The sequence below is a fragment of the Apus apus genome, chromosome 3, assembly GCF_020740795.1.
Source record: "Apus apus isolate bApuApu2 chromosome 3, bApuApu2.pri.cur, whole genome shotgun sequence".
NCBI lineage: Eukaryota > Metazoa > Chordata > Aves > Apodiformes > Apodidae > Apus > Apus apus.
The window spans coordinates 72871558-72896331 of NC_067284.1; the positions used below are offsets into that span (position 1 = coordinate 72871558).

General features: G+C 39.5%; 1 protein-coding gene across 2 annotated transcripts in view; it reads left to right on the forward strand.

Moving 5' to 3' along the window:
• EPAS1 (endothelial PAS domain protein 1) overlaps nucleotides 1-24388 on the forward strand; it is a 78267-nt gene extending 53879 nt beyond the window's left edge. For both annotated transcript variants that reach the window (XM_051612976.1, XM_051612975.1), the window contains exons 4-16: nucleotides 87-171; nucleotides 668-786; nucleotides 893-1095; nucleotides 9598-9704; nucleotides 14624-14771; nucleotides 15537-15745; nucleotides 16061-16248; nucleotides 17107-17217; nucleotides 18818-19302; nucleotides 20409-20532; nucleotides 20617-20734; nucleotides 21245-21418; nucleotides 22127-24388. In XM_051612976.1, coding sequence (XP_051468936.1) covers nucleotides 87-171; nucleotides 668-786; nucleotides 893-1095; nucleotides 9598-9704; nucleotides 14624-14771; nucleotides 15537-15745; nucleotides 16061-16248; nucleotides 17107-17217; nucleotides 18818-19302; nucleotides 20409-20532; nucleotides 20617-20734; nucleotides 21245-21418; nucleotides 22127-22278 — 2223 coding nt within the window. In that variant the 3' untranslated portion in view covers nucleotides 22279-24388. The remainder of the gene's footprint in view (nucleotides 1-86; nucleotides 172-667; nucleotides 787-892; nucleotides 1096-9597; nucleotides 9705-14623; nucleotides 14772-15536; nucleotides 15746-16060; nucleotides 16249-17106; nucleotides 17218-18817; nucleotides 19303-20408; nucleotides 20533-20616; nucleotides 20735-21244; nucleotides 21419-22126) is intronic.
• Nucleotides 24389-24774: the final 386 nt, after the last annotated feature.

Here is a 24774-nt window from a genome sequence, read left to right on the forward strand (position 1 = left end):
TTTCCTCTGAATAGGTGGTATTTAAAAACAGACAAATACTATTAGTTGCTTTTATTTGGCTAAATATAGCTCTTACTTTTGCACAGGTGGAATTAACTGGACACAGCATTTTTGACTTCACTCATCCATGTGACCATGAAGAAATTCGAGAGAATCTGAGTCTGAAAAATGGTAATAATGAAAATAGAAGAGAGTCACTGTTTGCTTTTTAAATAAGTGAATGAAGTAATTGGCTGGCAGTAGAGATTTGGTAGTTGTGCTAAAGGGAATTTTTATTCCTAGAGTAATCATTAACTGTTATTCAATACTTTGCTGATATATTGTTTTACCAAATATTGCTTATATATTATAGCACTAAGAACTCCTTATTTAGTGTTTTCCTTTCATCAAGTCAGGTATAATGTTTTCATTTGCAATGCTTTGCAAAGATTTATGTACTGCAAGCTAAAATACAGGTTTAGATGCACAAAGTCTTATTTAAGTTCCACTTAAAGATTATGTATGAGCTGTACAAACTGCTCTTCATTGGTCCATGTGTCTTTGATGGTCTCTGCATATAAATGATCTGAGAATCTGTCTGTTATTTCTATTGAATCATTCATGCTTGTAAGTTGCAGAAATCAAGAAGCAAAACTGAGAAAGCTAATTTCTCATTTTCGTTGTACAGGTCCAGGCTTTGGAAAGAAAAGCAAAGAGATGTCAACTGAGCGTGACTTCTTCATGAGGATGAAATGCACCGTTACCAACAGAGGCAGAACTGTTAACCTCAAGTCTGCCACATGGAAGGTACTATATTTGAGCCATAATAAGTGTTTTCAATTTTAGAAGGCATTTTGGTGGGTACATAAAGTGCATTCTAAGTTTGTTTCTCATTTGAAAATCATTATTTCAGGTTTTGCACTGCACTGGACAAGTTAAAGTGTATAACACTTGCCCTCCTCACACTCTGTGTGGGTATAAAGAGCCTCTTCTCACCTGCCTTATAATAATGTGTGAGCCTATCCAGCATCCTTCAAACATCGATATTCCCCTGGACAGCAAGACCTTCCTGAGTCGCCATAGCATGGACATGAAATTTACCTACTGTGATGACAGGTAAACTCCACTGATTTTTCCTTTCCATGAGTGTTTCTGTCTTCTTAAGCAAAGCAAGCAGTCCTTCCAAAAGTCCTCCTGTGTGGACCTGATAAGCAGGGACTAGATAGAAGTTCAGTTTGTTACCAAGAGAGCTGTTCAGCTGATCACTTAATCTATTTCAAATCTCAGTTTATGCAAATAGTACTCCTGCTCTAGTTCCTCCTCCTGCTCAGTGAGGAATTCAAGTTCAGTGGCAGAAGGTGAGGCAGCTTAAAGCCTTCAGTGTTAAATTCTTGAGTTTTAACAAGCTGAAGAGTACACAGGATTTCTGACCTCATTTTTTTTGAGAATGCCTCCAATGACATGCCTTATGGACCTTAGTCAGGGACTGCCTTATGGTTGGTTTGGCCCAGGATGCTGTCATTGGTTAGCTGGAAAAGTACTTTATGCTCTAGATTAACTAAGAATTGCTAAAGCATCCAGAGCATCTGCAGCTCTGAAATGGAGTTGCAGCCTCTTGCTCAATGAAAAGCAAACAACGTTTGCTGGTTATCTATCTGCTCCTTTTAGTGACGAAATGAAGGGGAGGGGAAGATACTGGGTCAAGCAAGGGGCTCTGTCCTCCACTCCCCACATTTTCCTCTTGAGTAGAAAAATGGAGATCTCCCTCATCTCTGCCTGTCTGATTTTCCCTGGGATCTCTATAGCATTTCATACCATCTGCCTCTTCTCCCTGTCTACACATTGTGGTAACGATCTTTCCTGCGTGTGAGTAAGCCAGAGATCCCTTCCCATTAAGTGTCCTCCTGTTCCATTTTCCCAGAAAGTCCTTTCTGTACTGCTGTGGGTTTGGTGTTTGTTTTGAGATAATTCCTGAATTTCGTATCAAGTTTTCTGTCTAATGACACTGGTCTCCTGAAGTGTTTAGGAGGAAATTCTTCACTATGAGGCTGGTGTGATGATGGAACAGGTTGCCCAGGGAAGTTGTGTAAGCCCCATTCCTGGAAGTGTTCAAGACCAGGTTGAATGGGGCTCTGAGCAACCTGTTCTAGTGGCAAGTGTCCCTGCCCATGCAGGGAGGTTGGAACTAGATGATCTTGAAGGTGCCTTCCAACTCAAACCGCTCATTGATTCTATGAAATTCAGAGGTACTAGCAACTCCTGAAGTCTGGAGGGTTATCAATGAGATGATCTGTATTCTCACATTTTATGCGAAAACTCACAGAGATCTTGGTTATTTTTTTTCATCCTTAAAAGGTTTTTTTAAAACCTGTGCTTAGCAAGATTATTTTCAACAATGTGATGAAACAACTGTATAAACTAGCAGTGTTAGCAGCTGCATATGAAAGCAAGATTACAAGTGTGAAACTTGTGACTGACCTTCTTCTGACCTCTCTTGAGAATTTAGCAGCAAGTGTGCTGTAACTAGAAGTGTCCTCAGATATAATATTTTTTTTCTCCCTTTTTTAATACCTTTAGGATGAAAATATTGAGATATCAATAGGATTTTGCTGCTGGGGTGGGGGGGAAGCAACAATGTGTTAGTGACTCATTAAAAGCAATGTACCTCTGAATTACTGGGGCTGTTCAGTGGCAGGTTAGAGGAGAGTAACAGAGGATTTCACTGTGTTACAGCATTCAGATGTCTCTGCCAGACTTGATGCATAAGGAGTTATAAATGAGAATTAGAGGGACTGATGCTATCCCATTAAAGATACACATGCTTATTTTAAAAATAATGAAATGTTATGCTATGTCTTAAATAGTGGGAGTTGATTTACAGGGAAAATTTTTAATGTGGCAGTGAAATACAACAGCTTCCTCTGGAGGATTTAGCTTGTAAGGAATTTCAGAGATTTCTCTTTAAAACAGGCAACAAACCAGCATGTCTTTTACTAGATAGTTTTGGTTGGACATATTTCATTCACATTTTATTGAGATTTTGATAAAGCTGTAAAAAGCCAGCCAGCCCAGAGAAGGCAGAGACCTCACACACCTTTCAGGGTTCTTCCCAGTAGAACCTCCTGGCTCTTGCTTCCCTCCCAGAGGGATGTTGATTTCTCTCCAACAGGCAACTCATCCCTAGACACATAAAAATGGAAGAACACTCAGATGTTTTTATCAAATTCAGCGCTATTATACAAACTGCATTGAAGGAGCAGCTTATGGCAGGAATGTAAATCCAGGCTGAGGAGTGGGGGAGGAAAAGCAGCATGTGCCAGTCAGATGCCTAAACCCTTTCCAACCTGCTCTGGCCTTTCTGCAGTGAAGCAGCAGGGCTGACACAGCTCATTTCTCCATAAGAGATTTTGTCTTTCCAGTTCAGGGCTGGTATAATTGAGAGCAACGTGCTTCCCCTAGGCTTCTGCAGTGATCTGAGTATCCCGTTTGCAGATCTGCTTCAAGGAGGCATGAAGTTTTTGTTTTTGAGGCATTCAGTTAGAGAAACTCTAGGATTTCTGAGGGAAGCACCTTAGTGAACGGCAGCCATGCTGGACCTTAATAAATGGCTGCACCCACCTTCAGCATGAAGCTCAAGTGGGTACAAAAAAGAGCTGCTCTTGTACATGAAGCTGAAACTTATCCTTGTGAAAAATGAGGATTACATCTGTCATCTTAGGAAAGCTCATAGTCTCTGTCTGCAATAAAGCAACATGCAAAATATAGGCTGGCTACCTTTCAACACTTTGTAACAACAACTAGTTGGCTGGCATGAAGTGCCTTGATTCTTTTGGCTTTTCCTCAGGAGTGTACATGACTGATGTGATATGAAGCAGGCAAGACTGGCCTGCCCTCATTCAAAATGTGTGAGATGCTAGCTCGGGTGTTTGGCCTTCCAAAAATAATTTATCTATGGGGGCCTATGACTTACCAGTGGTTAGGTGGGATACATTTGTGTTCTTAAAACATCTTTTGCAAGGTTATGAGCCTGTAAAGAAAGGTTTGTGAAATATATAGATTAAAAAATAGATTGTTCTGTTAAATGCCTGCTTCAGCCATTCCTGGAGAGCAATTTAAAAATGTTCCCTTCTCCACTTATCTGGGCTAAGTCGTTTACTGGAAGGATTATTTTAGCCGTAATACGGAAATGCTGATCAGTAGTACAATTCAGTAATCCAAGTGAGGATTTAGTTAAGCAGCACAATGGTTTTGTGTTGGGGAAGATTTCCTCTAAGGGTGTTTCTTGTCAGAAAAAAAGGCCAGTCTTTGCATGAAGGGAGTTCTATTACCTTGGTGGCGTAGGTGATGCTCAGTTTATCTTCATGTGCAGAGCCACTGAGGCTCTGGCTAGATAGAAATAGCAGCAATATGTTTCTGTGGCAAGAAAATACACAAAACAAAAGTGAAAACTGTATCTGAAGTTGATAGAAAACCCCAAAACTACTTCAGGTGTCCAAGCACATACAGTCCCAGCCTTTTTGCTTTATGCATAACAAAAGAAAATCATATGCTGTGTTTTGGAAGGTACCATGGTTTTGAAAGCAGGGAGGGAAACGTGGCATTGAAGATGGCATTGGCTTTTCACCTTCATCCCTGCGACCTCTCTGGGATGCTGGGGAGAGGAGAGGGAAGCCCTGTTTGCCTATAATTGCTGTGGGCAGCATGCATGACAGGTGAGAAGGCTGAGAAAACATATATTTTCTGCACAGGGCAAGATGTGCAGGCGGCAGATCAGAATGCTGTGTCACAAACCAGTTCCCCAACACTGGCACTGAAAAGCGGGTTCACCATTACTATAAGGGCATAGCTTGCTTTGGGGAATTTATGTCCATGGTTACAAGAACCCAAATTAGTTATAGTCTATATTTACTTTTTCTTGATTGGAATATTTAAATGGAAGAGTTGAAGAAAAAAAAAAAAAGGAGTGATGGAGGATGTATGGTGATGCAGAAGAGGATGGTGCAGGAAGATGCAGGGTCAATAGTGTTAGTCATTATAGAACCATAGAATGGTTTGAGTTGGAAGGGACTTTCAAGATCATCTAGTTCCAGCCCCCCTGCATGGGCAGGGACACCTCCCACTAGATCAGGTTGCTCAAAGCCTCATCCAACCTGGCCTTGAACACTGTTCTGAAGCCAAAAGTCCACATTTGGCAAAACTGGCTTTTGGTATGTGCTACATTTAAGAAAAAAGCATGACCAGCTTCTTTTGTTAATAATGAAACTTTGATTTAGATAGATAAAATGAGTAGAACAAAGTCCTGGTGAAGTTTTTTATGTACCCATCTAGTTACTTTGCCTAGCAGGGCAGACACACCTGATCAGGCCAGCTTTCCCTCTGAGGAGTAGAGAGGAATCCCAGGATTTTGATTATGCATTTTTTTTCTTTGGTGTGTCTTAGAGTAGAAGAAGCCATTAATATTTTCAAGAGGAAATGGGGGTGCTTGGCAGGACTGACTGACTGCCCTGCTGTCTGCACCAGCAGACTGTCAGAGTGCTTTACCCCAGGCTTAGTGGCTTCATTGGGCTCCTCTCCTTCCTCCTCTGCTTCCTCCTCTGCTTCCTCCTCTGCTTCCTCCTCTGCTTCCTCCTCTGCTTCCTCCTCTGCTTCCTCCTCTGCTTCCTCCTCTGCTTCCTCCTCTCCTTCCTCCTCTCCTTCCTCCTCTCCTTCCTCCTCTCCTTCCTCCTCTCCTTCCTCCTCTCCTTCCTCCTCTCCTTTTTTCTTTTTTTTTTTTTTTTTAAATTCGTTCTGCTTTAATTTTAACTTTGTTTGTTTATTTGGTCAAGACCAATTTAACTTCAATAACTTGGTAATAGTATGAATACAGAAAGTCTTTGTTAAGAGATCCATACCCTCACACACACAGTCCACACACACCCAACAAATACACACGCAGCTCTTTTTTTATGAGCAGTAAACATTGCAGCAGTTTGTCACAAAGAGCCTAACTTAGTCCTGATGGTTCTTACAATACTACTTTAACTCAAGAAAGGTATACAATAAAAAGCTTTGTGCTCCTATAAAGACACAGAAATGCACAATTTCAAAAACAACCAAACCTTGAAATAGCTCATCTGGTAGGAGATGTAGCCTTTGAAGCAGGAAGCTTTGTTTGCTTTGCCATGTCTCAAAGACATAAAGTAGGGCAAGGTTGTACAAATCTAGAAATAGGATTCAGATGCTTGTTTCTCTGTTGTGTATCCTAAGCACAAAACTTACATCCCAAGAAACAAGCATATTAAGAGAAACTGAAGTAGTGCTCAAAAAGCATTTAAGTAGTGGTGCCTGAGACAGATCTGCTACTGCAGAGGGCTATTGCCCACCATTTTAACATGTTTTCTGAGATTTTGACCTCAGTACATCACTGTGACAAGTTTAGCTCAGAAAACTGATGGGCCAGTCTGACAAAATTAAGAGTCCCCCAAAGGTATTTGTGTCTTCAGAAACAAATGGTTAAGGAGAGAATAAACAGCCTCTCAGCCCACCTGTTGTCTTCAACAAAAATTGTTATTATCCTATTAGCACCAATTTAGCTTTTACAAACACAAAGGAAACACAAAGCCTGTACCATGGTGGGAATGCCATCCAAAACCACTATACAGTTTGTTTTCCAATTTTGTCATTCCACAGCTTGCCCAAAGAGCAATTTTCTGTCTGGTGTCTAAGCAAAAGTAGAAGTCTTGTGTTCTGGACTCGGGTTTTGTAAATGACCCTTTGGTCCCATGGGGCATATACATTTCTGTGACTCTCTTAGTGTGTACTCCTCCTTCTCCTAGCTCTGTGGGATGCCTTTTCTTTTACATTTAGTGTGTTCACTCTGTGTATTCACTCAGGATAAGGCTCCTGTGGAAAGCACACGGAGTTTACAGGGCCCACCTCACTGTCAAACCTCAAAACAGTGCTCAGGTGAGGTTAGTGCTGGACTTTTGCTGAAGCACTCGCTGCCTCCTGGCCCAGGTGATGCTTCAGGCTGTCAGCTGTGGCCAGTCTTCCTCTATGAACATCTTGGGAGAGTCACGGGATGGATGTGATGGAGACAGGTTTAGAATTTGGCCAGTGTTTTGGGGTTTGTGGGTAATTCTTTGATATCTTACTCCTGTCTTTTTGTATGCTTTTTACTTGGTTATAGTAAAAAGATATCAACCCACCACTTGCTAACTTTCATTTGAGATTGCATTAGATCTATTGTCAGAGGAGGATCACACCTCTGTGATCAAGTAGTTCTATGGAAGGACAAGCAGGGAAATTTTTATAACAAGAACACTCTTTAAGAACTGATTGGTGAGGAGCAATTTGAGAGGGGAACTGCAGGACTGGAATAGGCAATTTGGCTTAGAGACAGCAATCCCTATATGATAATTGTTAGAAGTCCCTCAGCATCCTGTAATGCGTATTTTTGCTTGCTATCTCAGTTCCACTGTTGACACCCATGAAGGCTGAAATGTGGGTTTGGATTTGCATTGGTGCTGCTGGATACATCACACTTATTTTTTTCTTTCTTCCCCATTATCTTTATTTTCCTTCTCCCCACTCAACCCTGACTTGGCTCTCAGCTCCCAGTGACTGAATTAAAAGTAAATCCTCAGCTTCCTGATTTTTTTTTTATTTTTTTTTTAAAACCTCCTCCTTGTCACGAGCTCCAAACTAACCTGGATGGTTTTATGATACTATGCCATTATATAACCAAAGGTCCTAGTTTGGTTTTAAAAACTGTATATTTACACTGGTCCTGGCAGAAGCCCTTGGCCTCTTACACTAGTGTGTCCCAGCTGACTGTATAAAGGCAAGCAGCAACAGTATTTTGGGAGCCTTACTTTTTCAGTAGGGCTCCCTCTGTTTGTTGTTTTCTCCTGAAGGTTCAGCTCTGACCAACTCATTTTCAGAACTTCTGCTTTTATTAAAAGAGAAAAAGCAATTGTTGTTTCAGAGAAAAGTTACAGATTTGACTGAGGTACAATTAAAAAAGCTCAGAAGGTTGTCAGTGAAGAGAGTAAAAAAAACAGCCTCTTTTTGAGACCTGGTTGAAGAATTTCCCCTTTGTTCATCTAACTCTAGTGTAAATAAAACTGTAACCATAAAGAATAAGTCTTCAAGTGGGATCTAAATAAAACCAACTAAAGCCTTTGCTCAACTGAACCTTTATAAACCCAAGTTCATTCCATGGAACTCAGGAGAGTAGTTTTCAGAGTGACAAAACCAAGGTGTCCTGGGGGTATGAGCTATATACTGTTCTGTGGAGGCAAGGGAAAGGCTGACTCAGTGCCTTGGCGTTCAAACCATACACAAAATAGCTCCATCTTCTGTGTCTTCCTTGCTGGAGGGGGATCCAGGAGATGAATGCCATGCTCTTGTACTGTTTGTTTTACAGTATTTACATGTCTGTCTTGTAAAGACATGCTTGTGTCTGGAAGGCTGGGCCAAGGCTGTCCTTCCAGGGAGCACACAAACCTGAGGATGTGGTTCTTAAAAGCAGCGACACCACTAATCAAACGTGGTGGTGGCAGATAAAGCCTTTCCAAGGGCATGACTTGATTGGCATAAAACTTGAGCACTAACATTGATGGCAGTGATGTGCTGCAAGATGTTGAGGAAACCTCCCAGCTTTTCAAGGTTTATGACAGCTTAGCAGTTGGTTTGTAGCCATTTTTGATACTGCTCTCTGCAATGTTACAGATTGTTACTGCAGTTTAAAAGCTAGGACAAGGCATCTAAGTGTTGTGGCTCACTTAGAAAACAGTCATGTTTCCTTCATTTCCCAGAAGATATTATATCTTTGATTTTGAATACATATAGATGATTTTTAAAAATTTTATTTAGTTTTACCTAACAGTTTTGCCTGTAAAGTTGTTTGTGATGGTGTTTCAAATTGAATTTAAGAAAAAAGAACCCTTTTCCTCCACCCCCTTCACTAGAGAAAAATCATCTGCACAGTCCAATGACCTATTTTCATGTAGTCAGGAACTTGTGAGAAATGCTGCCTTCCCTATGTACTCAAGAAAGGCTCTGAAAAAAGTCTAGTTTTTGAGATCATACCTTTCTTTGTGCAAAATCCTACTTAGTTTGTGGATTAGTCACCCAAGTAACCTAATCCATATGCTAAAGTTCTTGTATACTTGAGAAACACTTAAGTGGCAGAGCTTATTTTTTCTTTCAACTGCCTTTAATATCTCACCTTGCGTTTTTGTTTTATTCAGTGCAATACCCAACTTAGTTATTTAACCCTTTTCTCTGTGTTTTTAAAATGTACACATACTTCTAAACCTGGTGGTGCCAACCACTACCCCCCCCTCACATGCATTTGATTTTGAATTATGGTATTTGGGAGTTTCCGCATGTAGTGGACAGCTTAAGAACTTTGTAAGCAGTGATTTTCCAGTGGCAGTAAACGGCAGTTTATTCTGAACATGGAAATATTTCAGAATATGATCAGAGGTCCTCTACAGCTTCACATATGTTCAGAAGTTCAGAATTTCTCATATTGTGGTTTTGATTCTGTTAGTCTAAGGACTAGAGCTGGTAGCTTCCCTGCACAGGCTACGTTGACCTGAATTTTAAATACCTGTTTTTTCCGTAACCAAGAATTACAGAGTTGATTGGATACCATCCAGAGGAGCTGCTGGGCCGTTCGGCCTATGAATTCTACCATGCCCTGGACTCGGAGAGTATGACCAAGAGTCACCAGAACTGTAAGTCTCCTTATTGTTTTTCTTCATGGTTTGCATATAAAGCACAGCTTGTGGGTACCTCAATAAGTAGTTGAAAATACAAATGCACCTTCTGTGCAGATATTCTTTGAGAACAGTATTCATGCTTTGCAAAAAAGCTTATAGGTTACCATGCTTACCTAGCTGAAACCTGCTGCTGATCTTTCTGGAGGGTCTGATTTTTGCTATAATTAAAACAAAAATTGGATGGTAGAGTAGGCAGTACTAGCCCAGTGAGAAGTGCGTTTACTGGTGGCATTATCCTGGTGTGCCTTGGGCTCAGCAGGAGAGCAGCTGTAAAGGGAATAGGAAGAGCTTATTGCAGTGTATTTTTTAATGTCTGTCTTCTGTTTCCAAATAACAACTATATTCCGCACCCAAAACAGATGTCCTAGGAGACTTTCTAAAATGGATATGCATTATACACATTCTATATACTGCCAGGCACAGCTTCTTATTATTATTCTTATGCCTATGTGAACTGCCAGTTTTAGCTGCTTTTAATGTAAAGTATCCAAATTATTCCCATAGCAGAGATCAGACCCAAGATATGCTCCCTCTCTTCAGCAGGCCACACAGTTCTGCTTCCTCTCTCTCTCACATAAGTTGTCTTAAAATTATTGGATTTAAATCTCCAGTCTCTGTCCTTAGAGTTGGCTGGAGACGACATGGTGCACTAACGTACAATGACATTTCCCACTCTTGGCTGTTACAGCCACTGAAACGGTGTATAAGAGAGTTCTCAGCAACACTAAAACGTCTGCTGCTGCTCTTTTTATAAAACAAACAACCAACAACAAAAACCTCTGAGGCTGTAGTCCACAAGCTAAACAACAACAAAAAAAACCCAACCCACCTTGTACTTATTATGATCAAAGGTCTCTGTCCTTAAGGAAAAGTCTATGACTTAGGTCATGTCTGTAGGGAATTGCCCACCAAATAGCCTTACAGAAAGTATTTCTATACTTCCCAGATAAAAGTAGCAGTAAAAAATAACTGTTTGATCTCAAGGGGAAAAGGGAATATGCATTAGCTCCAACAGCAAGGATTCAGGACAGTTTTGAGTTGAAGTGTTACTTGAAAGAATGTTTGGCAGTAATTAAAGTTGTGTGCTGTGAAGCAGTGTTGGTATGAATCATCCTGTTTCCAGAGCCGCTTAAAAGGAAAATAAAAAAACAACAACACAATCAAACCATACTTGTTTGAGTTGTCTGGGAATGTATTTGCTAAAATGGTTTCTTATGTATTTGTGTTTTTAACAGTGAAAATGAATCAGTGATATTCATAGAATATCCATATCCTGTGCTGGGCTATTGAGAGTCATTTTGAGAACTCAGGGGCTATGCTGCACTGTTGCTTTAATCCTTGAGTTGCATTTCTAAGAATGGGACAATGCCAGGGAGAGAACGAAATGAGAGCTGGCAATCTCTTTGGTAACAGAAGAAAGAGAGAGCCCTCGTTGATTACCCCATCTAGTTAATTATGTGGGAGGACTGTGCTGGGACTTGGCCATTTAAAGATTTCCAGAGAGTTTCTAGTAATCATCTTGAGCAAACATTGATTGATTGAGGTTGCTCGTCACTTTAGCAATTCAGCTCATGTAGTGCAGAATGTATGTCTAGATGCCATTTGTGCTTACCGAAAAGGGTCATGTCCTACCAACTTTTGCTGTTGGGCATGAGGAGTGATCAAGAAGAGAATGAAGGCAAGGGGAAGTCTAGCAGGGTGAGTTATGTCAGAAAAAGTGCTCAGGGCACTGTGCAGGTTAAAAATATTTAGGATCAAACTGTTCCATAGTGTTTATGATAGCACAGGATCAGCATGGATGGTCTTTACTGTTGGAAGCACAGGACCAAAAGCTGTGCCCACAACAGAACCATCAGTTTACATCACCAGCAAATTTGACCCCTTCAGGTTTTCTAAGATAAGTACTTCCCATGTCTTCTGGGACAGTCAGGCTTCTTACCAACTCAGAGGACAACCACAAAGGCAAAGTGACAGCAAGCTGTGACTTGGAAAACACATAAGTTCTCCAAATAGGAAATCCCTAGGCATCGTAATGTGTGCCACTGAGATGTTGTCTAATGCACAGGATAGCCGAGCAGGTACATAGCTTATACACAACTTACTAGCTCTTCCTAGCATGAAGCTATACAGAATTTATTCATTCTTCCTGGCTATGGTCATTTATACATGGAGATACCCAGCTCAAAATTCATGTTCAGCACACTTGTATTCAGTAAACCAAAAAATTTTATTAGAAATATTTCATATAAAGCATATCTACTTATGCAATAATACAGTTGTTACTTCTGACCATGCCAACTGCAGCACTGTGAAGATGCATAGGAAATAGAGGAAGGAGACTGATGTTTGAAGAGAGAGAGTGAGAAGAATCTCAAATGAGTGTCTAGCTAGAAGCAGAAGTCCTTCCCTTTCCTTCCTTCTAATTTAGTGATAAATCATGCTTATTGCCAGTTTACTGTACTGCAGGGTTGTTACTTCTTTTCTTGAGGTGAAATAACAACCTCACATTTAAGCAAGCCACAATAGTGTTTGTGTTCTTGGCTGAAAGTATAGTTGCATATATAGTACAAAAGTCTTAGTCACCATCAAATGAAAGATTAGAGTGCATTTGGCAGTATTTAGCATACCCAGTTTTTCATTTGTTATGCAAGCAAGATGAAAATCTCTGTCTTGTTACATAAATCTACACAGAAGATTAACTGCAGTGTTTTATTTTCAGGTCAGCGATTAATAATCTATAATCGCTTCCATTTAGAGTCTGGCCTTGTTGCCATTACATGCAGTGGGAGTTTTGCTGTTGACTTCAGAAGGGAGCTGAATGTCACCATCTGAGACCTGACGCTCACTATTACGTAGCACAAGTTCTCCAAGCCTTCCAAATGAATCATATTTCTTAAGTGTCTCTCAGCAATTGAAAACAAATGTTGTGTTCAGTTAAATACATCCCTGCCTTCTGCCTTTCTCCACCCAAAGATAAGGAATATAACTAGAGCCTATTTCATTGAGATGTGACTAGTTCTGTAAAGATACAGGCAATATATTCTTTAAAAAAACAAGTGAGAAGTTCACACTGAAGGCAGAACCTTAAATGTAGCGTTAAAAACAAAGTCAGCAGTTACAAGTGTATTAGTAATTTATGAGATTACCCCACGGAGGGATTCTGCTGTACTTTATTATATCAGAACATGACATGCTTTGAATAATAATAATAAAAAAGATTAAAGCAGTAAAAAGCTTCTTTGTAATGTAACAGGCGCCTACATTGTGACTCTTATTGATGAGCTGATGATTAGGAAGCAGTGTAATTATGTTTCACAAGCAGAGCAGAACAGTGCAGTCACTAAAACACTGAAATGAAAGCCTTTTGATTTTGTTCCACCAGAAGTATTTAATCAATAAAAGTAATGTTCTACTTTGTCTAAATAAATTAAATGAAGGATGATTAAATACTTCTAGGAAGAAAACAAACAAACTTCAGAGACAGAGGGATAAACACAGCAACAATTATCTGCAAAACAGTTGTTGCACTTCGCAGACCTGGATTTGTACATTTGTATGGTGGCGACGTAGGAGAGACTGACAATAAATAGCTTCTATTAATGGCCACATTCACAAGGAGCTTTCTGTACAAAGACTGCAGTATCAAGTTTCTAGCATTTCGAAGTCAAACTGCATTATTTTTAGGGCATTAACTGTGATTCCATACTGTCTTAGGGCATAAAAGCTGTTTAAAAGGAAAGATTGCCAGTGTAGGCAAAGGTTTAGTTGAGCCAGTACCCAATTGTGCTACTTGGTGTGACTACGTCTGCTTACAAATACCAACTCTTACTAGTATGAGTACTGCTTGCATACTTCAGCACTAACTTTACTGCCATTGATGAATGGTATTTTTCCTCAACTGACAACTGGGAATTGCATTATAATTATCATTGCTTTAAGGAAATTATTCACAACAACACAGGACGTCATAAAACTTTACATCTCAAAAGGCCAAAACTCCATACTGAAAACTCCTTCTCTTAAAATATTACAAAAATTGGAGGGGCAGGGGGTGTTATTTTAAACCTGAGCTGTATTATTGTCAGTTTGTTGCTTGAGAAACAAAGGCCAGTACAAAAAAATATTTTGAGTTAAAGAAACATTATTTGATTTGTCACATGGGTCTTGTTACCTTCTAGGTGGCTGATTTCAAGCTACTGCAGCGAAACAACACAGTTTAAGCAGACAAAGAAATACTGAAGTTCAGCATTTTTTTTCTCCTAGGCAAAACAGTCCCATTTACTAGTCCTAATTTTGATACTTTTTTAGGAGTGATATTACTTCTTTAACCTCTTAAGACCGAAGGTGTGCTAGTGACACCTTTATTTTATTTGTGGTGTTGGTATCTCCAGCTCCTAACTATGACCTATAAAAAAATAGAGAGGTATAGATTTAAAAATGTTTACATTTTTGTAAATATAGCTTTTAAATGATCTGGCTCATGGGCTTATCCATCACCTAGATAAATTCACTTTTACAACAGATCAACTTAGGAGCCCAAGAAACATGGATTCAGCATGCATTCCTTTTAGGGTAGTTCAGACCTTATATGAAATATTAAAAATCCCACACTCTGATCTGAATACTCAGGCCAGCTGAAGAACTCAAGTGCCAGGCCTCAAATTTCCGACCTTTTGTGGAAACATCAAACAAGCAGCTCCTTTTATATTTAAAATGGCTCAGTTTTTCCAAAGTTAAGCACCCGTGCTAACAAATGTCTTAGCTCAGTTTTGCATAATGAAAACTCAGAAGTGTGTTTATTTAAAACAAATGTTACGTATTGTGCTGTTCCTGTCCTGCTGCATTATTTTTGTGTCTCTGCCTCCTTTTCTCAGTGTGCACAAAAGGTCAAGTAGTGACGGGCCAGTACCGCATGCTCGCCAAGCATGGTGGGTACGTGTGGCTGGAGACTCAAGGAACGGTGATTTACAATACGCGCAACCTACAGCCTCAGTGTATCGTCTGTGTCAACTATGTGCTGAGGTAAGTTGTATGGGACAGAGGAACCACGTTCGGGTTCACATACTGGAAGAAATTCAATAATCAGAGGAACTCCTGAAGGTTCTATTTATTCAGTGTTGTTATTCTGAAATCAGTTTTGTCGTGTTTGTTCGGTCTTGTTTACTGATGTTAGGCATGGATGAAAAATGTGGCATGCCCGTTGCCATGCACGCTTGTTGAAATACACCACAGACTTTCTTTTCTGCAGAGTGCCAGGTCTGCTGAGAAAACAGAGCATAAAGCCTGCCCTGAAGATTTTATTGGGTAACACAACTGCTAGTGGGTTTTGTTTTTCTAATGTTCTGATAGGGAGATAAAATTAAGTAGTAATTGTATCTTATGTTGCTAGAAGAAGCCTTTTGCCCCCTCCAAAATCAGGACCAATAAGGAGTTTTGCCTCTGTTTGGAAAAACTCAAGTGGTTTTGGTCCTAGATGGGGCCAAAATAGGAAATACTTATTTGAGTGGTAGTCTGGGTCACTATAGCCTCGACTACATCCCTTTAAAAAGCAGAGCAACAAAGCCCCAACTATTCCCACAGAAGTCCTGAACCACACTCTGCGTCATCTGAGATGTTGGTGCTCAGCAACACTGGAATCGTGCCTTGCCTGTCGAGAGCCTGGCATGCAACTGAGAAGCCAAAATGCTTCAAAGGGCCCCAGCTTTAGAGAACTTGTACTGCCCATGTTACCTGCATCTCTTTTTTTTTTTTAGAGTGCAAAATGCCTAAAACCTCTTTTCTTGATAGTGAAATTGAGAAGAACGATGTTGTGTTCTCCATGGACCAAACGGAATCCCTCTTCAAGCCTCACCTGCTGACTATGAGCACCTCCTACGAGACCAGCATCCCCGGGACAGAGAGGAGCGACTTCTTGTTTACTAAGTTAAAGGAGGAACCAGAAGAACTTGCTCAGCTGGCACCAACTCCCGGCGATACCATAATTTCCCTGGATTTTGGTTAGTATTTGTATAAATAATTTTTGTGTAACAAAGAACCACGTGTAAACCTACATTTAGAATCTTAATAGACAAAGGTCTGTTTGCTGTGTGTGCAAATTGGGAGTAATGGCTGCATGCTCACATCAGTGGAAAATTTCTGTGAATGAGAGCAGAATCAGGCTTTCTTGCTGACTAAACAACATGCATTAAGTCTATGCCAACTTATTGTCATGGCAACGAGGAGCAGTGTTTACTTTCAATGAATAGCTGTAATTATGTCATAACACAGCACAGCCTAAAAGGATCCATTAATATTGTTAAAACTCCATGCAGAGACACAGAAATTTGAGGAAGCCCCTGTCTTCACCAGTGCTGTTTTGACACCAAACAAAGCATGGCCAGTGGAAGCTCAAAGCCACACTGCACAAGGTGAAACACTGACAATACCATCCTTTACAATGCCTCAGATTGCACCTGGCAGCAGTACTCCAAGTGCAAGCAGCAACAGTAGCTGTTCCACGGTAAGAAAAGCTATAAAAAACCCATGTATGTTATGTTTTGTCTGTAAGTCCCATCACTATATGTAGATCATGTTTACATGTTAGCAGTCCTGTCTCAATGCTTAACAAGGCCCAGTGTGTCTGTATCCCTCCTGTACCACATATATCTTTAGCATCAATAGCAAAAACATCAAATGGAAACTATAACCTGCCTTTACATTGCAGTCCTCATTTTCTCTCAGTAATTACAATAACCCATAAAACAACTAGTAGAAGAACGGGCTGCCACTTTTCATGGAATTAGGCTTAAGTCAAAAGCCAGTGTAAAATAACGTGGTCATTAGCAACATTTGCCCAGACCTGTCCTCTTTCTGTTTGTTAACTAGAAGCTATAGTCTTTAGAAAGGTTACCCAACTCATGCTTTTGAGAGCAGGTCCATGGAGTTCCCTAGTGAAAGAATGAATGTGCTTTCAGGGTGTTGCCCCCAAGGGTAGGAGCCACTTTTAGCCAGTAGAGGATGTCCAGTCTTAAGAGAGGCACTGAGGTATTGCTGAACATCTCCCTTTTTGTCAAAAGTATTTAGAGTGTACATTTCATGCTCCTGGTCTCGAGTTGCCAAAAAAAAACCATTTAAACTAAGGAGATAACTAGGTCCCTGTATTGGGTGCCTGTATTTCGTAGTGACAAGTAATCTTGTGTTGGAGAAAATCATATCATAGAATTGGACAGCTTTGCGTTCTGAGGTCACTGTACATACAGGCTGACCATTTGCTTTTCATAGGAAAGATCTGTTATGAATAGTACAATATAAATGGCATGATGCTAAGCCAATACTGTGGTTGTCTTGCTGCTTATAGCAAAGTCTTATTTCTGTGCAGCCAAGCAGCCCAGGAGATTATTACAGTTCTGTGGATGAAGATCTTAAGATTGAGGTGATTGAAAAACTTTTTGCCATGGACACAGAATCAAAAACTCAGTGCACCTCACAGGTAAGGAACTGATACCTCTTCCAAAAGCCATAAAAATCAGTCCCCTGCTTGTAGCTTGTACAGATAGAGGCCGTATATGCATGCACATACATGCCAGAGCTTTGATGCAAAACACTAACAAACAAATGCACTTTCAAAAGCTGGGGTGTCCATTTCTATCTCTAATTCTCTGAAACAAGTGCTTTAGGGTGTCCCTTGGCATGGCCAAGAAGAAAGAAGCAGCAGAGAGCTTTCAGAATTAGGAAGCTTTTGTAAGCTGGATAAGGAAAATGAGCAGCATTAGGGTTTGGTTGTTTTTTTTTTTTCAATCTAGCCTAATTACTAGCAAGTAAACATCCTTTCTAGAACAAAATGTAAGTAAACTACTATAAAGTATCAAAGTTTTAAAGGAGTGCTCTTCATAGCACGTATCGCCTTTAGCTACAAAATTAAAACTGTCATTTTGGATATCTTCTTGTCTTACCTCTTGGAGGATTTCAGAGAGGTATGACAAGTACTTGCACAACTCTCTTAATCCTCCACTATTATAACATTGCATCAAGTAAGAGTGAAAAAAGGTGTTGGCCCAACTTTAGATACTTAATCGAAGTGCCTTTGTTAAGAGCTTATACTCCTTTATAGTGAAGAGAAAGCAACAGGCTGTCCTGGCTGGCAGCTCAGAGCTTATACTCATCACCTTTGATTAATCCCATGAAAAGTTTGGGGTAGCTGGGGCCTAAGTGAGATGCCACAAGTTGCCAGTGCTGCGATTTGCAGACTTAGGCTGTAGACCACAGCCTGAAGTCTACATAGAGGCAGCAATGAAAGGCATAGGAGGAGTGGAGAGATAGGAGGAAAATGTGGATCAGGATCAAACTCATTGCAAGACTTGGCATGCACAAACTTTGGTTTTGTCAGATTCAGCACCTGCTTGCTCACGTGTGTCCCACCACACCAACAGCTTGGGTGGGAAAAATTAGTATTAGAAAAGTGCCCCTGTCATGAGCTGACTGATGGGCCAACATTGATTTCCCTCTCTGTTCAGCTCTGGTCAAATGCCAAGAGAAATACATTTAAATATGACTAGTCCTCCAAGGAAAAAAAACAAAACAAAACAAAACCAAAAAACCCAAACATTTAAGTACAATAGTATTCTTACAACTACGTTTTTTAAAACTTTTGCATTCATAGATGCTTTTTTTTTTTCATGTATTTGAATTATGAGAAAGCTATGTCTTCTATTTTAGCATTAAAAAGCCTGAGGTTGAACTACATGCCACATGTTCTAGTCTTGGCAGGCAGGTTATTCAAAGCATAATGAAACACAAGATCTAGCTCATATCACACTGATGTTGCAGGCTGCATGCAAGCTGCTCTAGCAAATATTGCTTATCTGGGAGGGCTTTTTTCCTTTAGTTGTTGTCCTTGCTGCTGCTGATGTGATGGATGTGTATGCTAGTAATAGAAATAAAACATCTTTAAACAGGAATTTGCTAGTTTGTGTATGGAAGTCTGGCATACAGTGATTTTTCAGCTTCACATCTACTAGTACTTCCTATCATACCAGCTGCCACAACTATTACTTCTTGTTTCTTTATGAAATTATTTTACTTTTGCCCAGACTGACTTCAATGAACTCGACCTTGAAACTTTGGCTCCTTACATTCCTATGGATGGAGAAGATTTCCAGCTCAGCCCAATCTGCCAGGAAGAACATCCTCTCTCTGAAAGTGCACAAAATACCCAGCAGAGTCTAAGTAGCATGAGTTCCATCTTCCAACCCCTTGCTTCTGCTTCACAGAATCAGTTCCTGCCAGAGAAATACTGCCCAAAGCTATCAAATAAAAACATTAACCCTGGTCATGGGTCCCTGTCATCAGTGTTCTTCAGCAATATGAGTAGGTCATCACTGCCACCATATCATGACCAAGCCAGCACTCCCCTGTCTTCGAGGGGAGGAAGACCAAATACCCAGTGGCCACCTGATCCCCCATTAGAATATGTTCCTGCTAAATGGAGGCTCATGGATAAATACTCAGGATCCCTATCAAGTTCCTCCTCAGGGCCACCAGTACATTCTCCAGGTGTGCCCACATATAAAAAAAGGTAAGAGCTTCTGTGGTATTTTACTAAAAAGGTGATGTGGGATGAGGCGAGTCATATTGTTGAAAAATTATTTTTCTCAATTCAGCTGCAATAAGTTGTTTTGATAGGCATCAGCTTGCACCTCTAAGGTAATTACTGTGGTGCTCTCCCGGTGGCAGTCAGTCTCATGGATGCAGAAGTGGGCTAATTTTTCATTGCCTGTATGAATGGATTTCTTGCTGGTCAGTTAGAAAATAAACCAGTAATTTTGCAAAGCCTGCTTGACTTTGTACAGTTTAAGGAAAGCACTGAAAACGCTTATTGGTCCAGCAGAAAGCTGGGACCCATGCAGACTTTCTTATCTTACGTATATATTTTTTGCACAACAGAAACTAGGGGAGAGGGAAGGATGGCAGTACATTTATTGTTGGCATATGTAAATACTACAACTAAGATTTTAAATAATAGGCTTATTTCTACAACCCTTCCTCACATTGTTCACTTTTCTTACACATGTGAACAGTACACGATGAGATGTAGATCAGAGACTACTGTCCTAGAAGTTTCCTATCGTAGCTGCAAGTTTCTCTAGCTCTTGGGTCTTCAGTGCTGGTCACACTACAAGATTCAGGAGGTACATAAAATAGCATTGGTCATTTTAAAACAAAAAGCTGTGCGTGCAGTTAGCCTGCAGCTTGCATTCTGGGATTTCTTGTTGGCAGAAATACCAGTGTCTGAATATGTATCTGGGAAGAGAGGGTTTGACCCCAGACAGTAACCTGTGTGTTTGTCTTCAGTATGCAAAGCAAGGGGATAGACAGGGCTCTCAAAAATCTTAAAAATGGCATGACTTTCTTTTCCACAGCATTGTTATGTCTGTCTGGAGATCCCTAGAGGCTGTTTATGCTAGACTTTCACTACTCTTTGATACAAAAAGTCAAAAGTTTCCAAAGCTGGATGGGATGACTAACAGAAGGAAATAAAAACATTTGACATTTGAGGTCTATCCGCTGTCATGTGTCAAAGACACCTTCAATGTCTTCAAATGAAACAACAATCTGTATAAATGAACACGATGGATTAGATTTCCTTTCCTTCTCACTCACCCAGAGACCTTTTCTCCACAGGCCCCTGGATGCATTTGGGCAACGAGGTATAGATGTAAATCCAGCAAGAATTGCTCTTTCAAACAGTTTGAAACTGAAGCGACAACTGGATTATGAAGAGCAAACATTGCAACAACTGAGTGGGGTAATCACAATAAATGCATCCCCTTCACAACATCGGACTCACCATGGTCAGTGGTGTAATTATTTGTTTTGCTTCACCTTCTAGGGAGATCCATCTGTCATTAATCCATCTCACCTACTGTGGAAGAGAATGAAATTTCTCAAAGGGGAAAACTGTTCCTTAGTTACAGAAAAAAAGTCTCTCAGCACAAGTGTTCTTACTGGTAAGACAAAAGAAAGTGGTTTTGCAATGTTACACATAGAAACACAATTTTAAGACAGGATGAATCAAAACAAAAACTCTTTCAAAAGGAAATGTAAATAAGCTCTGTAACTATTATACTAAGCTAAAATCAGATATCAGATTGTATCACTAAAAACTGAACAACTTAAGGTATATTTAATAACTAACAAATAGATGGTTTCATGTATGTTCACACCCTTGCTTTGGAGGTAACAGAGATGAGTTTACCTCATGCTGACCCAAGGTGTGGACCTTGCAGAGCTAGAACTGATGCTTTATCTCTGTTTCCTTACACAAGCATATCTTGGGTGCAATACTACTTCTAGAGCTAGTGCTGTTTCTGGACTTCCTTCACGACAAGATGTAGTTATGCCTATGCCATGTGACTGTCATGCCAAGTATCACTTTGCTTTGAATTAGTATTATCTACTATAATTACTACACTGGCCTAATTTAACTTCTTTTATTTTTTCCCTATTATGTAAATCAGATGAGTATGTCTGTAACTCAAGAGGTTTGAGCCATCCAATGAATCAACTTCAGCAGCAGCAGCAACTCACCTGTGGCAGTCCTGGTGAGAATTTGAAAGCAGGAGCGTTTCCCCCTCCGTTTTACAGTTCCCATTATCAGGACTATACTGTCCAGCCAGCTCATAAAGCATCAGGTAAGAGCTGTCAAATAAATTGGAAAATATTGGGTTTTAGTTCCAGTACTGATTCCATGAAAGGAAGAACTTAAAAAAAATGCTGGAGCATGATAAACCAAGAACCAAATATGTATTGCTTCTTAGAGAGAAAATTTACTTCTATTGTTTAGTGTGAAACTGTAGTGTTTACTTTTGGAATATATGAAGAAAAAGTATTTTTGCCCTTCATTTCAATTAAACTTAATACATTTTTCCTTTGGAGCTCCAGTCAGTCATTCTCCATCCATATTCTTGTGATGGAACTGATTAAATTGTACTAAACTATTTCACAGCAGCTTTGATACAGGAGGCTTGTAGTTTAGAGTCTTAACACATGCCTTCTTCAAGTTAAAATAAGTAATTAAAGGAGACACATACATGTTCTGTTTAAAAACTGTGTTGTTTACTACAGCTTTCCGCATCTGCACCAATATAATTTTTCTCAGAACAACCTAAATTGGGGGTGGAGGTGAAAAACTCAACCTGTCTGGGTGACAAACTGTTGCAAGCATAAGGCAGAACTTACGTTTGCTCTGAAACCTGTAACTGCTGGTGGGCTGAGGCATGCTGACATAAACACAACATGAAATTCTAAGTGGTGTAAACAGAAGAAGGAGGAGAGGAAGGAAGTCATCTTCCTGTCTTTCTGGTCTCAGCACCATGACTTACTTCACTAATCTCTTTCAGGTATGACCAGTCGTCTGCTGGGGCCCTCCTTTGAACCGTACCTGTTGCCCGAGTTGACAAGATATGACTGTGAGGTGAACATCCCTGTTTTGGGCAGCTCTACTCTTCTGCAGGGCAGTGAACTGCTCAGAGCACTGGACCAGGCAACCTGAGTGACCCTGCAATATTCTGTGGCCTATACTGTTCAAAACAGCTTCAGTTTTTAAATATATTTTTGAAAGTAGACAATTTCTAATACCAATACACTTTTACAGGATTTTACTTAGATATTGAACCTGTCCACGTTACCAAATAGTGGCCTTTTGAAGTTACTCACTTTATTATTCATATTAAAGAAATACATCTACTGTATTTTCTCTATTGCAATTAAAGTGTTGTTTAGAGAGTTTGATTACCCTCCCCTCCTTATTTCATTACTTGTAATTTATACTCTGAAATTTTCTTTAAATTTCATGCTAATAAAAAGCTGTGGTATAAATGCCTCATTATGTGACACTTTGGCTGCAGTACTGCAAAGAGTTATTTTTATTGCCAAAGATGAATAAAACAAATTTGATCTCCACCACAGTTTTTTGTTGATCTGCCAAATTGAGATCCCTTGAGTCTTTCTGTTTTCCAGCATTTATTGTGTTGTAACTTTCCTAACTTCTGGAAAAGCGTAGTAAGAAAAATTCCCAGCCTTCTGCCTCCCCCTCTTCCCTTCAGTTTTTTTTATACACTTTGTTGAAAGAAATGTGAATGGTGAGCTGCAGTGTTTGTGGGTATCTGTGAAAGTTGCACATTGTACGCTTTTCTCCTCAGAAGTAAGCCACATTCTCAGCTGCCTTAACCTGACTTAGCTCTACAGCCAAGGGAGTCATCCAGATTTACCCCAGTGGAGGATTTAGACCTGTGTTTTCATTTGTGTCAAGGTTTCTTGTTTTGATCTTTGTTGTTCCCTTTTTTTTTTTTCAAACACAAAACAGATTTTTTTAAAAAAAATTTTCTCAGTTGTTAATCATTTCTTGGTACTTTTGCTATATCTAGGACACAACAACTTTAGTAAGAGCTGTATCCGCTAGAAATAATAGTATTTGTTATGGTGTTGCTGATATTTCAGGAATCTGATCAGCTGCCAGTACTAACACCTCTGATAACTGTTAGCCTTTTTCATTTTACATGTTAGCTAGCAATATAATTGCAATGTTGAATCATTAAAACTAAAAGTAGTATTTCCCAGTGTGTTAGGCTAACTCAGTTATAAGTAGACAAAAATAATGAGGATTGTGTAGTAAGACAGATGGCTAGCAGGCACGTCCCTATCACTTTTTACTTGCCTTACATTCATCAGTAGCTGAAATATTATTAAAAGGCAGCCAGACATTTTCAGAGCTCCTTTCCAACTAGGATTAGTTGTCATATTTTTAAAAATAAGGCTTTGAGTGCTTTCAAAGGCAAAGGGATTTGAAATTCTAAATTGTAACATATTTAGACATCAAACATATTTAAGTAATAAAAGGCAGGTGAGCAGTTCAGACTTAGATAGATGTTGGGATATATCATCTTGTTTCCTCCACTGGTATAAATCATCGTAGCTTCATTGAAGAAAATGGAACAGCAGCAAAGTACAAAAGGTAAAAATCTGGCCCAGAAACTTAGAACAAAGGTATCATTTTTTGAGACTTCTGATTCTGCTGAAGCTTGGTTTTTAGAATTGCTTTATATCATGCACTGACACTTGCAGAGAGGGAGCCTTGGGTTCATTGAGCACTTCAGAGTTTGCTGTGTTAAGTGAGTCTTAACCACACATACTTAAGAAAAGCTGAAGATATTTTGTTATTGGTACATAATGTAAAGAATTATTATAGTCCCTATTATAGGCAATATTTCAAGAGATTATTACCAAAAATACTTTACTCTTCAAGTGTAGTTATTACTGTGCAGAAATAAGCATCAAAATTGGATGAAAACTGGCAAACCAGATTTGACAAATTTGCAGTGGCAAGGACTTAAAGGCTTCAAGGATTAAAGACACTTGAATACTGCTCTTCTGTTTCTTATTTGTGTAGTTTCAGCATTAAAAAAAAGTTATAACCTAACAGTTTACTAAAACACTCTAAAAAATATTCCATGTCTTAATATTAATCATACTTTTAATCATAATTATTTCATAATCTATATTGCTGAATTCTTGTTGACAATATTATAACTGTATGGGAACTTTAACTTGATAAGGAAATGTATTTTGACACTGAGACCTTATTAAAGTATACTGATCTTAAATTCTTTGTGACTCATTTGCTATGAATCTGTTATTTGTTGTATCATTGTAAAACAAAAGTATTTATTAAATTATTTATAGAAAATAAAGGTTTGCATTGATCTTTGAAGAATGAAAGAACAAACAAAAGTTACCCGTGCTGGGAAGATCCATACTACCAATCTTTTTGTAGAGTTTACCCAGCTTTCCTCACACGGAGAGTTAATGCCCTGCAGAACACCCTTGGGAAACATGCTGTATGGTTCAGAATGCTGCTTCAGTTTCCAAAGTGTGTTTCTGAAAATTAAGTTGAAGAAAATTATGTACTAGAGGCTGAATTGTCACAGTTCCCCACTTCAGTTTTTGGGGCACTAATGTAAGCCATGATGTTCTGGTGGTCCTGACAAGC